The sequence below is a fragment of the Agelaius tricolor genome, unplaced genomic scaffold (assembly GCF_023055355.1).
Source record: "Agelaius tricolor isolate 1412-34295 unplaced genomic scaffold, bAgeTri1.0.p SCAF_14, whole genome shotgun sequence".
In the NCBI taxonomy this organism is placed as follows: Eukaryota; Metazoa; Chordata; class Aves; order Passeriformes; family Icteridae; genus Agelaius; species Agelaius tricolor.
Genome location: NW_027269274.1, coordinates 17,885,187 through 17,898,709, shown reverse-complemented (window position 1 = coordinate 17,898,709; position 13,523 = coordinate 17,885,187). Strand labels below are relative to the sequence as shown.

Below are 13,523 nucleotides of genomic sequence, written 5' to 3'. Positions count from 1 at the left end.
AGTCCTGTGCAGAATAGGTACAAAAAAAATTCACATTCATTTATTACCCTGTTATTTAAATCTGAGGTACAAGAGCAGAATGTATGTCTGTGGTCAGTACACCCTGCCTGCATGTATTTAATGTCTTACAGGGGAAAAAGGATTTCAGCTTGCATGAAAAAAGCCTCCTTTCTAAGCATTGCACCTGCTGAGGTAAGATAATCATTGAGAGGAAGATGATGTCCTAAGTAATCGCATAAATAAATCAGCACTGACCCCAGAAAATCTCTGATGCTGCCTTATAGAAAAAGCAGAAGACACTCACTCACTTTCTGCCCTTCCTGGCCTTACTTTAGAGCACTGCCTGTAACCCAGAGAAAATCTTTTTTGCAAGCCATTTAGGATTCTCAAAGGGCCAGGTATCTCTTTCTTTTATTTTTAAGCTTTATGGGGAAAATGCATCATGCAATATGTCTCTAGTTCTCCACAAGTAACTGAACAAAGCCAAAGTAAATCAGCAAGTGGCACGACATGCAAGAACCCAGAAACAAAATGAGCAATGAAATTGGACTTATCACAGAGAAAAATCTGAGCCATTCATTTGAGATTCTTATGTTTGGGTAACCTTTGGAAGAATGTTTGCTGTTCCATTATACAAACAATGGAAATATTAGATAAGGAAAAGAAGCCCCATTGCCAAGAAAGCTCCACGCACCCCTTCCAAATCACGAAACATGGAGATGTGATTTTATGGAAATATATCATGCTGCCTGCAGCAGGAGTGTAAAGGTACAGAGCCATTCCTGCCAACCCCAGTGGGCCCAGGGAGTGCAGTTCAGGAACCCCTGGGGCAGCACATCTGCCTGGCACTGCCCCACAGACACATGGGGACCCAGGAGCCAAATTCAACCTCCCTGAGGCCAAGCCTTGCAGCTGGGCCAGGCCTGCTGAGCAGGACTGAGACAGCCCCAAAGTGTGCCAAAGCAAAGCTGCCACGAGTTATTCACACACAGCCATCCCTGCTCCAGCCCTTCCCAGCCCGCCAGGCGCCCCGCGGCAATGGCACTCCTGGGACTGGGGACAGGCCCAGAGCTTTCCACAGAGCACAGCTGCAAAGGGCCACCAACAGGGACCCAGAGCTCGTTCCTGTGCAGAGAAAGGGCAGCAGCAGTCCCTGGGTGCCACTGGGGAAGCTGCAGAAGGGAAGCCCCTGTGCACACTCCATGCTGCCCACTCTTCCCACAGTCAGGGACTCCTCTGGTTCCCACAGAGATAAAGGCAGAGAATCACAGAATTATTTGGGTGGAAAAGGACCTTTAAACTTTGTGCAGTCCAACCCCTGGAGAAAGCAGGGATATCTTCAGCTAGGTCAGGTTGCTCAGAGCGCCATCCAAGCTGGAGTTAAACATTTCCTGGGGTGGGCATTCCCCACCTCTGTGGGCAGCCTGATCCAGTGTTTCATCACCCTCATTGTATGAAATTCTCTCCTTACACCTAATCTGTATCAACCCTCCTTCAGTTTAAATCCATTACCCCTTCTCCTATCTCAACAGGTCCTGTAAAACATTTTTCCCTCACTTTCTTACAGGCCTCCTGCAAATACTGTGAGACTGCAATGGCCTCTCCCTGGGGTCTTCTCTTCCCAAGGGAGAACAAACCCAGCTGGGATACACACGAGGGGTTCTGCAACTGCAACTTCCAAATGAAGGAGCAGCCAGGACCCCCTTCCTTCCTTCCTAGCCAGCCCCTCATGGACGGAACCAGCCCCTCATGGACGGAGCCAGCCCCATGGCCGAGCACAGGTCCCTGGGAGCCTGTTGGGGCACTCGGGGGCAGCCAGTGCCCACTGATGGAACCACAGGAAAATGCCAAGCTATCCAAGCTCTCTCCAGCTCAACCACACCTGGCACTGCACAAGCAGCCAGGTGAAATATGAGTTTTAAGTTCCTCCATGGGGCTTTTCCATACGAGGTAGGAAAAGGCCCGGTGAGGCCTTGGCCCTGCCGGTGCTGAGGGGATTTTTCATGGCCAGGGCTGATTTCATTGTTCAAACCAAACCTTCCGTGTGGGGAGAACGTGTACAGATAAGGGCTGGATGGGGACTTGGAGCTTGGCTGCTGCCTAGGGGGTTGGCAAATGGGCCTGAAGTACAAGAGATGTTTTGATAGCACAAATAAGGAGGAGGAATTAGGCAGTGTGGTGACCCGGAGAGAGGATGAGCAGGTCTGCTCCTCCAGGGCTCTTAAGGTGCTGCTTTGAAGGTTTCCAAAGTGTTTCAACTCAACATCACAAAGAAACTCCTCAAATCTACTTTCAGACAGCTGGCAATGTTAAAGAGATTATAAAATCAATAAAATATTATCCATCCTCACCTTAAATGTAAAATTATGTAAGAAGATCTTGAATTTATGGATAATATTTAATGGTTTATACATGACCAAGTGTATTCTTTTAACAATGAGAATTATGCTATCACCAATTTCTTTACATTCATGGTCTGTTGTGACAGCGTATTAAAATAAAGCTCAGTCTCTGACAGTCATTGAATCAATTATTTTATATCTCTATTTTAAACTTCTATTTGTCTGAATCAAGTATTTTTCATTTCTTTCCCAATTTCCTTTCCAAATTCTTTGCATCTCTGTAGTTGATTGAACACAGTGGTGCACCTGACTGCAATTCAGAGTGAACCAGCAAGAGCAGCTTCCAAACAGACTATTAAGTTATTAAAGGTGCATTTTTATGGAAGCAAGAGTGAGGAACCAAAACTAACGAGTATTAAAAGCAGATGGTTAATTTTGTTGCATTCAATCTTTCTTCATCTTCTACCTCATCATTAAAATTGTGAAAGGCTTTTTAGATTGCAATAATGAAAAATAAACACACCTCCCCAGCTGGCCCAATTGATTCTCAGCCTGTATCCCCACACACATTTGAAAAGAGAGAACTTCTCTGGTAGCACAACTAAGGGCAGTTGTGATGATTAAAAAGTGAACTTCTACAGTAGAAATATTATCAGTTAACTGTGAACTGATATTGTGCCTTTCCATAAAACCTTTTCATGGTATCCTGAAACCTACAGCCAGAAAAAAAACCCACAAAATGAAGCTGAAATGTTCTCCCCCAGTGCACTCCACCAGCCCATTTCTAGAAGGAAGTACCAACAGAAAGACTTCTTCTGTCATGCTGTAACATCATCACCACATGTAACACCTCCTGGAGTGCCTGTTTGGGGGGTGGTTGCACAGATACCACCATGAAAAGGTTCTTCCCTTAATTTAAAAATCAAAAAAGCTTCACTCTACTGTGCTGGGGCATGGCCCCAAGGTGCCAGAGCTCCAGGAGCATTTGGACAACGCTCTCAGGGATGCACAGGGTGGGGTTGTTGGGGTGTCTGTGCAGGGCCAGGGGTTGGATCAATGATCCTCGTGGATGCCTTCCCACTCAGGGTGTTCATCATCCTTCACACAGTGAATTCTTCACTTTTTACATGCACTAGAAATTGCAGCATCCGAGTATTTTTAGCAAGAAATCAGGGAATTTAATTCACTGACATACTCCTAAAAGAAATAAACATTTTATAAGGGAAAGTAGATTAAAAAGTTGCTGTAAATTGGTGGGTGCTACATAAAATTGTGGGTAAATATAGTTAAGTATTGGAGAGAGTGGATTCCAGTCTCATTTGGTATTCATCCAACTAACTCATCCCATTTTACCAGCTGTCCTTTATAAGGTATCACTGATGCTCCAGTGGGCCTCAGAGACTCCAATTGCATGGAAAATTCTACAACTGTCAGCACAGCTCTGCCCAAGGGGGGATTCAGCATTGTTTTGCAAAGTGACAGGGCTAGATCCTGCCTATATGTGGTATTCCTGGGATAATGAAAGTGAAACTAATCTGAACATAAATATTTTTAAAGCAAATTCAAGTCAACACGTATGTGTATTTTTTCATATAAATTATTTCCATAGATTTTTGGGAGGTTCTTTTCATGAGCACTTAAATGGGAGCTTTTCATTATAATATAATCACTTTAGGGCAGGAAATCCCTCAGGCATAACTGAAAGCTGGGATCTCCACTGCATCTATAACTAAAGGAGCAATCAAAGAAAATGTAAAGGAGAGACTGAAGTCTTGTAACCCATAATAATATTATTAATTCATTCAGCATGCAAATATTATTCTACTCAACATCCAGCAGACTTCCCCAGCTCCATGCTGAATTGAGACAGGGTTCACTGGGAAATGAGCCTCACAGCAGAGTCAATGACATCTGAGTTACAAATATGATGTCTTAACTGGGGAAGTTCAGGGCCTTTAAAAGAGTCTCAGAAAGCACTTCTAAGTGAGATTGATCCTGCCAATCCATAGGTGGGACATCAAATATTAACATGGCAAATGAATTGAGTCAGCTCTGTGCTCATGACTACTTCTTCTTTCTAAACAAAACAGTAAATTCCGTTTAAGCCACATTTTACCAAATTATCATGTCCCTGCTGCCAGGAAACATTTTTTTCCTCTGCTCTGGTATCTGTTTCAGCCCTTATCCCACAAAATTACAAGGACTTTATGCAGCGAAATTCTGGAAGATGTTACAAAGCAAGGAAGAACCAAGTTCTACAGTCAGGTCCTTTTTACTGTTTCACAGTCACTCAGGACTCCTGCTCAGACATTTGGTTCCTTCAGAGAAGTGCCCTGCAGTAATTTTTATTTTGTATTTCCCATAAAAGCCTGTGAGATGTGCAACGCACCAAAGTATGAAAAACAAAGTAAGTTCAGTGAACTATGCTTCACTAAAAATGATGCCTGGTTGGAAAAGTGATTTTCGGGCACTGTAGCAAATTGTGGTTTTTCACAAAGGTATTCAATGAGGAATCCACAGTCTGCTGCAGATACCAAAGGATAAAGCTATGTGAATAATTAATTTTCAAATCATGTCTGCTTGATGTTAGGATTCCATTTTCATCTAAGAAATTATTATTTTTTTTTCTCTAAGAATAGTCATGTCTGCAAGAATATCCTCTTCACTGAGTTTGGAATCAAGAAAAACAATGGCTTGGGACTTAGAACTAAATATAAGCTTATACTTGCCATAAGCCTTTCAAGTTTCTCTGTGATGGATACTTTCTCTCCAGTGAAAGTTTCCAGAGTTTGACAAGACATATCTCAGAGAATTTTTCCAAGCCAAACAATTAAAAAGAAGATGTAAGCTTTGTGTGACTGGGAATTCCTATTATGTGATCTACTTGAAAATTAAAACCCAGCGGAGCCTTGACAATTCCAAGGCTATGCTGATTGCCATTTGAAGCTGGAAAGGTTTTTCCCTAATGCACAAGTGATGAAGTGCACGTAATGCTTGGAGGAAAGTTACCTTATCTGCAGTATCAGATATAGATTACTGCTGGAGTCAGTGTGCCACGCTGCTGGATCCATACACCCTGTTCCAACATGAGGAATTGAGTTTCCCTGATGTCATAAATTGAACACATAATGCAATTAACATCTCCTTTGAAGTTCACATTGACCAGGTAACCACTAGAATGAGTTGGCAAAACTTGACTGAAGTCACCGCCACGAGCTCAGCTCAGACGGAGACTTCAGCTCTGACTTTCTGCAAATGTGGAATCCTGGAGGCTGAGACATTGATAGCTGCTCCTTTGGGACCCCTCAGCTGGGCTAATTTATGGCATGACACTACAATTGACATGTTTATGATCACACCAATAATTCCAGACTTTGAGGCATTTAAACACTGGAGGTAACTAAATGATTAATTTTAGAAAGAAGAGAATGGAACAAAGCCAAGACTTCTATCTTCGTAAAAAAGAAAAGAACTTGAAATGAACATCTTGGCTACTTTACAAGACTGCAGAAACATTATAGACTGAAAGACTGTGTAATTTCCAAAAGTGTTAATACTCCTTGGAGATGAAAATACAGTGACAAAAATAGAATTCTTAGAATAAAACAGAATTTCACTTGCACTTAAAGAGAAAGAAAATTGTATGAGGAGAGGGAAACATTGCACCATTGTCAATGCCTTATGGAGAGCTATTTGGTTTGAGCATTGAAAACCAGACTAATAAATGATCAAGTAGAAGTCTCCAAAAAGAGTTAGGAAAACAGATTCTGGAAAGTTAAGATTGGTAGTATTAAACATAAGAAAGTATGGAGCTTAGTTTTACACACAGCTTAGTGCAACTACTAAAAACATCGATACAATCACAGATTGATGATTTAAGCAAAATTATCTATGGTAATATAATAAGTGAAGATTAGTAACCTATATATAAATATAAAAAAATATATTGATCTACACAGTAACATAATGTGCATCTCAGAAGGTCATTTCATACTCTCAAGATGTCCAAATACCTGGAAGCTGCTTTGAAGCCACTATTTTGCACCTTCTTACCCTCAGGAGCAGAGAGATTCAAGTCTCTTTGCAATGCCTAAAACGTGTGCTTATTTGGTTTTTTGTGTCATTTTAAGGAAGAATTAATGCATTTAGCTGTTAAAACAAGAAGCACTCCTTTCACCCTCATGCCAGCTTTAGCTATAGATGGACTGGTTTCCCTTCTTTCTTAGAAGACTCTTGTTTATTTATTGTTGGGAATAATGGCAGCACCATGAGAATTCTGTTCAGGTAGGAATCAAAACCTCTTTTTTCACTGTCTGGAGAGCATTTACACAAATTCCCCTAATTCAAGAGAAGTGAGAAGTGCTTACCTTCTGTTGGTGATGTCTTCAGATGTCTGCAGAGCCCCTCTGTTTCCCCATAAGTCTCTTTAATTTTTACTACTGCTTCTGTCCCTCGGAGTTCCATGAGGGAGCGCAGTTCCTGCAGTGTGCACCCAAACTCTCCTGCATGATTGGCCTCATTTCTTTGGTTCTTGGAATAAAAATCGCTATTTGTCATGTCACCCATTGTGGCTGGTTATATTGCTCCACTCGTTGTAGTTGGATACAATCTTAAAACTGTTTTAAAAACTGGAGGAGAGGAACCTCGAATTCCAAATCGGAGAAATTAAAAAGAATCCCGCGTGTGTCCGGCGAGCGACGTGGAGGATGCCCCTGGCGTGGAGGGTGTCCCTGACAGGCTGGAGGTCACAGAACGGCTGCTCTCAAGGCTGCAGACCAGCTCCACTCCATTCACCATTTCCCATTATGCTGCACCCAAGCTGTAGAATCTACATGGTCATTTCTTCCTCTGGACCTTTGGGAAGAAGCAGAAAGGACTCATTACAAGGGGGATGATGTCACACGGGTGGTGGCATGCCAGAGGAGCTGCACAGCACCACGGTCGGGTGTCCTGGAGGTGCTGCAGGTGGGCAGCATCCACCCAGGACAGCACTGGCTCTGCCTTAGATAAAGCTGCCCACGGCTCAAGCACCAATAGCAGCGCTGCTCGAGTCCAAAGAGCAGCCGCTAAATGAGATGAGTCATGAATATTAATTAGCGAGCGATTAGCCCGGCGTGCAGGATGCACCCCCAGTACGTGCTCTGCTCCATACAGCCACCCCGGGCTGTCCTCTGAGCACAGGCTCAGATAAAGCAAAGGCTCCCTGATAAGGCTATGAGGTTAACAACGGGTTAAACCCTACCAGTTTTCATAATGGGTTAAAGCAAAACTGGGTTTTAGCACAAAAGCTGTGAAACATGGGGGAAAAACTATAGAGCCACCATCAGAAATGCAGAATATATTTAAATACATTACACCTTGCAGCCTTGCCTTCTGTGCAAGCGAGCACAGCATGGATGCACTGGGATGTCTGGGTTGGCAGAGCTCTGCATGAGGAGCCCTTTCCCCTGAGCCCAATCACCACACACACACAGAGAATGCTGCTGGGCTCTCTTTTTCCTTCTTTTTCCCTTTTTTTGACTTTCTTTTTTATGTGCAGTGTTGAACGAGTCCCATTTGGACCATCTGGGAGACAGTTGATTACTTGCTAAAGCCAGCCTTTAAAACCTGTTTCCCCTTCCCATATTCTAATGAAGTTGGTTTAAATACTGCTGAAACCAGCTATTATATTTGGCACGCAGAGTTTTAACAGAGATTAAAGGTTTCTTTTTTGCCTCAAGCGGGTTAGTGTGAGTGCACTGTCTAATCTAGAGGTCTCAGAATCGTTTTCATAATAAAAAAGATCTTTCAAAGGGCACCCCAGCAGCCTAATAACTGACCAACCTGTCACAGGCAAAGGTCACACATTGAACTTTCTAGGCACAGCAATCCCCACTGGAAATTATATATAAATGCCCAGATAAAGCACATCAAGAGGAGCCCAGTGCCTTTCAAGTCCTGGGTTTATATTTGTGCAATAATTTTAATCTCCCACCCAGCTACAACTGATGTAACAGGCAGGATTTGCTATTTCCACTCTCTGAGGGCGTTGCCATTGCTCTGCAGTGACAAAGATCAGGCCTGTGTGAGCACTAATTTGGAGTTACCTTGCTCAATTAACAAAACTGAACCTCTACCAGCCCTCTCCTTGACAGCTTCAAACCTCAACAATTCCTTTGATTGCTGTGGAGGAAAAAGTTAAACAAAAACAAAACAAAAACAAAAAAAAGGAAATTCAAGTTTCACTATGATATTACAGCCCAAAGTTCAAATACCAGCCAACTGCTACACATTTCTTCCACCCATCCTATTTACTGATGCATCTTGTAGTGCTAAGAACTTCTGCCACCCTCAATTTCACATATTGCTTTCCACGTTCACGAGACAAGAATTGCAGCACAAAATATTTTTTACAGGAAACAACAAAGAGAAACTTGAAGTAGCAATTAAAAAGGGTTTTGATTTGCCAAGCAGGAGATGATGAACCAGAGTCTGCTCTCCATGGCTCAACTGCTCAGCCTCAACCCATCCCCAGGTACTCCCCTCTCTATCCAGCAGGAAGAAAAGGCCTTACTCACACTACTGCTTTGTCTTTTTGTAAACAGGATGGATCAGAATTCTGAACAGAAATAGCATCAGCCTGCAGCATTATTTGGGGAAAAAATTGCAGGCCAGAAATGTCACAGATGCCCAGTGAAACAGGCTTCATCCCAGGAGGCAGCACAGGGCTCCTCCTCCCTACCAGCAGCATCCCAGGCTCTGCCTGCTGCCAGCCACGGCAAAATGCAGATTGAGATCTGATTGTCAGAAAGGCTGCAGTGATGATAACAAACAGCTGAAATAACAGGCTGCTCTTTACTTCCAGTGGTTAAAAAAATAAATAAATAAATAGTCTGTTCCTAAGTGCAGTTCAGGGTTTTGAGAGCTGGGCATCTCTAACAGGCATGATTTGAGAAGAGAAAAGAAGATGGAAATAAACATTGCTCTAATAAAAAAAAAAAATCTTTTTAAACATTGCTCCAAAATAAAATTGTTCTTAAACTGTTCCATAACACCATAGAGAAAAGACAATTTTGAGTGTTTTCTGAAGAGAACTATCTACCAATTTCATTTCTGATGCAAAGGCTACTGACACAGCATCAAAGATATTTTCTCCATGATCTTTCTGTGGGATGCGTCCACTCCTCTCAATCAAAGCATCTCTTTAGGCTCCCTGTGCTATAAATTAATTTCCTTCCATTCTTAGAAATTCATTGTCATTTGTCAGCCACAGTGCTGACAAGACAGTGCTGCTGCTTTTCAGCATGACTCATTTGCCTGCTTAATTTTTAATTTCACCTCCAATTAAATATTAACCAATAAACAACAAATATGAAGTTTACACTTCCCTCAGAGCTCCAAAACCAAATCTCTGGCAGTCTGTGCTGCTCATGACTCACCTAATGCTGTGCCACCAGGGAAACACCACCTCATGGTTCTGAGAGGCAGATGGAGAAACACAGCAGGCACTGAGCGTGACTGACATTATTCCCTGCTAATGCAGCTCCCTAATCCCCTGGAACAGGATCCTCAGGCTCCAGCCCATCCCAAAATCTCTCCTAGCCAAAGCCCAGGCTCCTCACCAGGCTGGCAGGACTGACACACCACCACCTCACCCCTCCTAAGTGATGAATATTCAATATTTCTTCACCAAAAGCTGAGGAATAGAAACGTAGCTGGCACGTGGCAATGTCCCATCATGGGGCTTTGCATCTCCAAAATACATCCAGTTACCACAAATGGGGAAATTAGGAGTCTCATCCACATGAAATCCCATGATTACACTGGGTTTGGCCAGGGGGTTTTTGTTTGCTGGGGTCTTGGGTGGTGTTTTTGCTGTTTGCTGGGTTTTTTTGGGTGGAAGTGAGGGAAGGAACTATTTTACAAAAAACCTCCCAATATTGATATTTTCAAGACGTTCTACATATTGATGTTTTCAAGATGTTCTAAGTGAACTACCAAGAAATTCTGATTAAAGGAGGTGATACTGGCATATTTTTCAATCAAAATTATCTAATATCCTAATGTCCCAATAAATAAAGTCAGCTGGTTTTCATGCTCTGGGTGCTGCTTTCACTGCTCTACCCATGGTGGGCTTCAGTGGGTTCAATTCATAACCAAAACCTTCCTGGAACACAAAGAGGCACCATCCCCAAGCCCTGAGAGCACAGGGTTTGCTTTCCACACCATCCTAGAACAAGGTCACAGCCCTCAAATCCTCCAGATTTGGTCTCATCATTCCCTGTGAGAACAACTCCTGGGGAAAATGTCCCTCCTCAGGCACGTTCAACAAAAGAGAAATAAAAACTCCAGCAAATTAATTTCACCCACAACAGTAGCTGGTTTTCCCAGACTAAAGCAGTCACTTTTGATGAAGGTTCTTTGGGTTTACTTACTCTTCCCAATGCTTCTGAAACTAGAAAACTGAATAAAAGAAGTCCCAAAGTGCAGTTTGTAAACGACAGACTGCTGTGGAGCAGAGATAAAATCCCAGCCCACTTAGATACAACTCAGGCAATGAAAGACTTCACACACAAAACACCTGAGTAAAAAAACCCACCATCCTTATTTTCCTCATTTAAAAGTCAGAATATCAGTCTGGTTCTTGGTCTGCAATCTTCTCAAAGATGGATTTTTGTTGTATAAATGCAATATAAATTTGAGCTGGCTGTTGGTTTGGGTTTTTTTGGTTGGTTTTTTTTTTTTTTTCCCAGAGTTGCTGTGTCTGGGGGAAGAGGCTTCCAGTCCTGTAGAGCCCAAGTCAAATATTTTTAATCTCCTAGCTGCTTAGAGGAAATGCATGCCAATTAAAACAGAAGCAATTTGGATGAGCTAACTGCAGGCCTGCTGGGAAAACTATTCTTTGATTTCCCTAATCAGGAAAAGTCTCATCTTGGAAGCTTGTAAATATTTTCACAGTGTGTTAGAATGTAGATATCATCCCCAAGTATTCTGACATCTGATTTCATTCAGGCTTCTACTGGCAGGAAAGTTAACAGCAACTTAATGAACCAGATTTCACCAGAGCAGAATCCCAAGGGTTGCATATCACTGTCCTAAAAGTCTGGACAAATAATGGATTCACCATGAGTCAAAAAAAAAAAAAACCAAGGATATATTTTTGTACTTTTAATTTTACTGTTTTCTCTAAAATTCTGGCAACCCTTATTTCAGAGTTTGCTGTGAGGAGCTGCTTGAATTACAGGTGAAAGGGTGATTCCCTCTCACTCCTCATGCAGCTGAAAGGTGGCACACACAGCTGGTGCTCCAGGAATGAAACTGAATTAAACTCAGGGAATTAGCAGTTCCCACCCCTCCATGGGGACCATTTCTGTCCCACATGGACTTTATTTGGCTGGAGGTAAAATTCCAGCTGAGCCCTAGAGACAACCCCCGAGTAAGGGGTGAAATACACATTTTAGTGTATTAGCATTAGCATGACCACATCCTTCTGTTCATTCCTTAATAAAGCAGGACTGGAAGCAGATTTAAGGTAATTTTCCCTTGAGTCTGAGCAAAATCATCTGAGATGTTTTGAGGCTACAGTTCCTGGGAGCAGCAGGGCAATAACTGATTGCAGAGGATGCAAACCTCAGAGCTGACCTCTGCAAGGGGAAGAGTGGAGAAGGAAAGCCAAAAGCTGCTCTGGGGAGGCCTGCAGATATGTAAAATAAATCAGGTGTGGCATCTTTGAATGACAAATCCAAAATGTCCATCCATTTGGGAACACAATCTTCATGGAGCAGAATGAGGAAAGGATTCTCTATCCAGCAGCCAAAAAAGCTGATTAAATGTACCCAGCAATGCCTAAACTCACACTCTCTTAAAAGAAAAAAAAAAATTCAACCATGCTGACTTTGAAGTTCAATTATCAGCAATGCACAAGATGCAGAAGGAGCTAAGGAAAAACACCATCTGAATAAAAGCTGGTTGGCACCTCACAAAGTGTGAAATTTTCATTTAATGCCAGGAAGCCAAGAGCAGATAAAGAAAGAGAAACTGAACTTTGTCACTGAAGTGTTCTCTGAAAATATTCCTGACTTCATTCCTCTATTTCCTCATGAATTTCAGGTTGATTTAAGCTAATCTGTCCATCTATAAAGAAACTGTGGCTGCCCCAGGAGCCCTGGCAGTGCCCAAGGCCAGGTTGGACAGGGCTTGGAGCAGCCTGGGACAGTGGAAGGTGTCCCTGCCCATGGAAGGATCTGGAATAAAATGGTCATTAGGGTCATTTCCAACCCAAACCAGTCTGTGATTCTGTGCTCATTCATTCAGGATGAGCACACACAGATGAGACATTCATTCACTTGTTGTTTTCAGAGAGAAATATATTTCCCCTGATAATAGGATGACATTAAGACAATTAAGTGAAAGTATTCTTTTAAAAATATTGCAAAATGAAAACATAAAAAAAAAGAAAAATCACAGGCAACTGCCTGTTCCAATCCCTTAACAGCTGTTCCAGTCTCTCAGTATGAACCTGAGCCTCCAGTCAGTCCCAGTTTCATTATCAGGTAGGAAAAATAAAAAGGATTCCACGCCTCCTGTATACCCTGTTGAATATTTGAAGGTGACAACAGCCTTGTCACAAGAGAAATTTTTATTAAAGAGACACAAAACATCATTAATTTCAGTTCTAAACTAAGCATATTTACCTAGGACTTCTACCAAACAGAATCTTGCACAAATGGGCTGATTTTTCTCTTTTCCAGGTTGTAATGAGGGGAGCTAAAATGAGGCTTGTGAATTCAAGTCCCTGCAGCCCCTGCTGCAGTGCAGTTATTCAGCTGCATTTAATCCCAGGCCTTTCCTCTGCTCCTCGTGGAAATGGCTCCAGCAAAGCCAAATGAACTCCTGACAGCAACAAAACTGCTTTAAGGGAATCAATTCAGGCCCATTAAATAACAAAATGACTCCATCAGTGACTTCTGGGGGACTGCAGCAGCTCCTGCAGATGAAATCCTTCCTCCCCTGGTGCCAGAGCCTCTGTAGGAGCCTCCCTCTCTGCCTGCAGAGGTGGGATCTGCCCTGAAAATGAGATTTTCTCACTAAAGGCTGTCCCAGCCATCAGTTTTCAGAACTCTCCCTCACGCCCTGCTGGTGCTAACATGAATTTATGATGTTTTCCTTCCAGTGCTCAAATGAAAGGTTATTTTCCATCAG

At 42.6% G+C, this 13,523-nt stretch overlaps 1 protein-coding gene across 16 annotated transcripts in view; it reads right to left on the bottom strand.

Annotated features, from left to right (window-relative positions):
- The window catches only part of ATP2B2 (ATPase plasma membrane Ca2+ transporting 2), a 414,874-nt gene that overhangs the window by 170,302 nt on the left and 231,049 nt on the right, over positions 1 to 13,523 (bottom strand). For all 16 annotated transcript variants that reach the window (XM_071440030.1, XM_071440026.1, XM_071440025.1 and 13 more), the window contains one exon: positions 6,710 to 7,196. In XM_071440030.1, coding sequence (XP_071296131.1) covers positions 6,710 to 6,908 — 199 coding nt within the window. In that variant the 5' untranslated portion in view covers positions 6,909 to 7,196. The remainder of the gene's footprint in view (positions 1 to 6,709; positions 7,197 to 13,523) is intronic.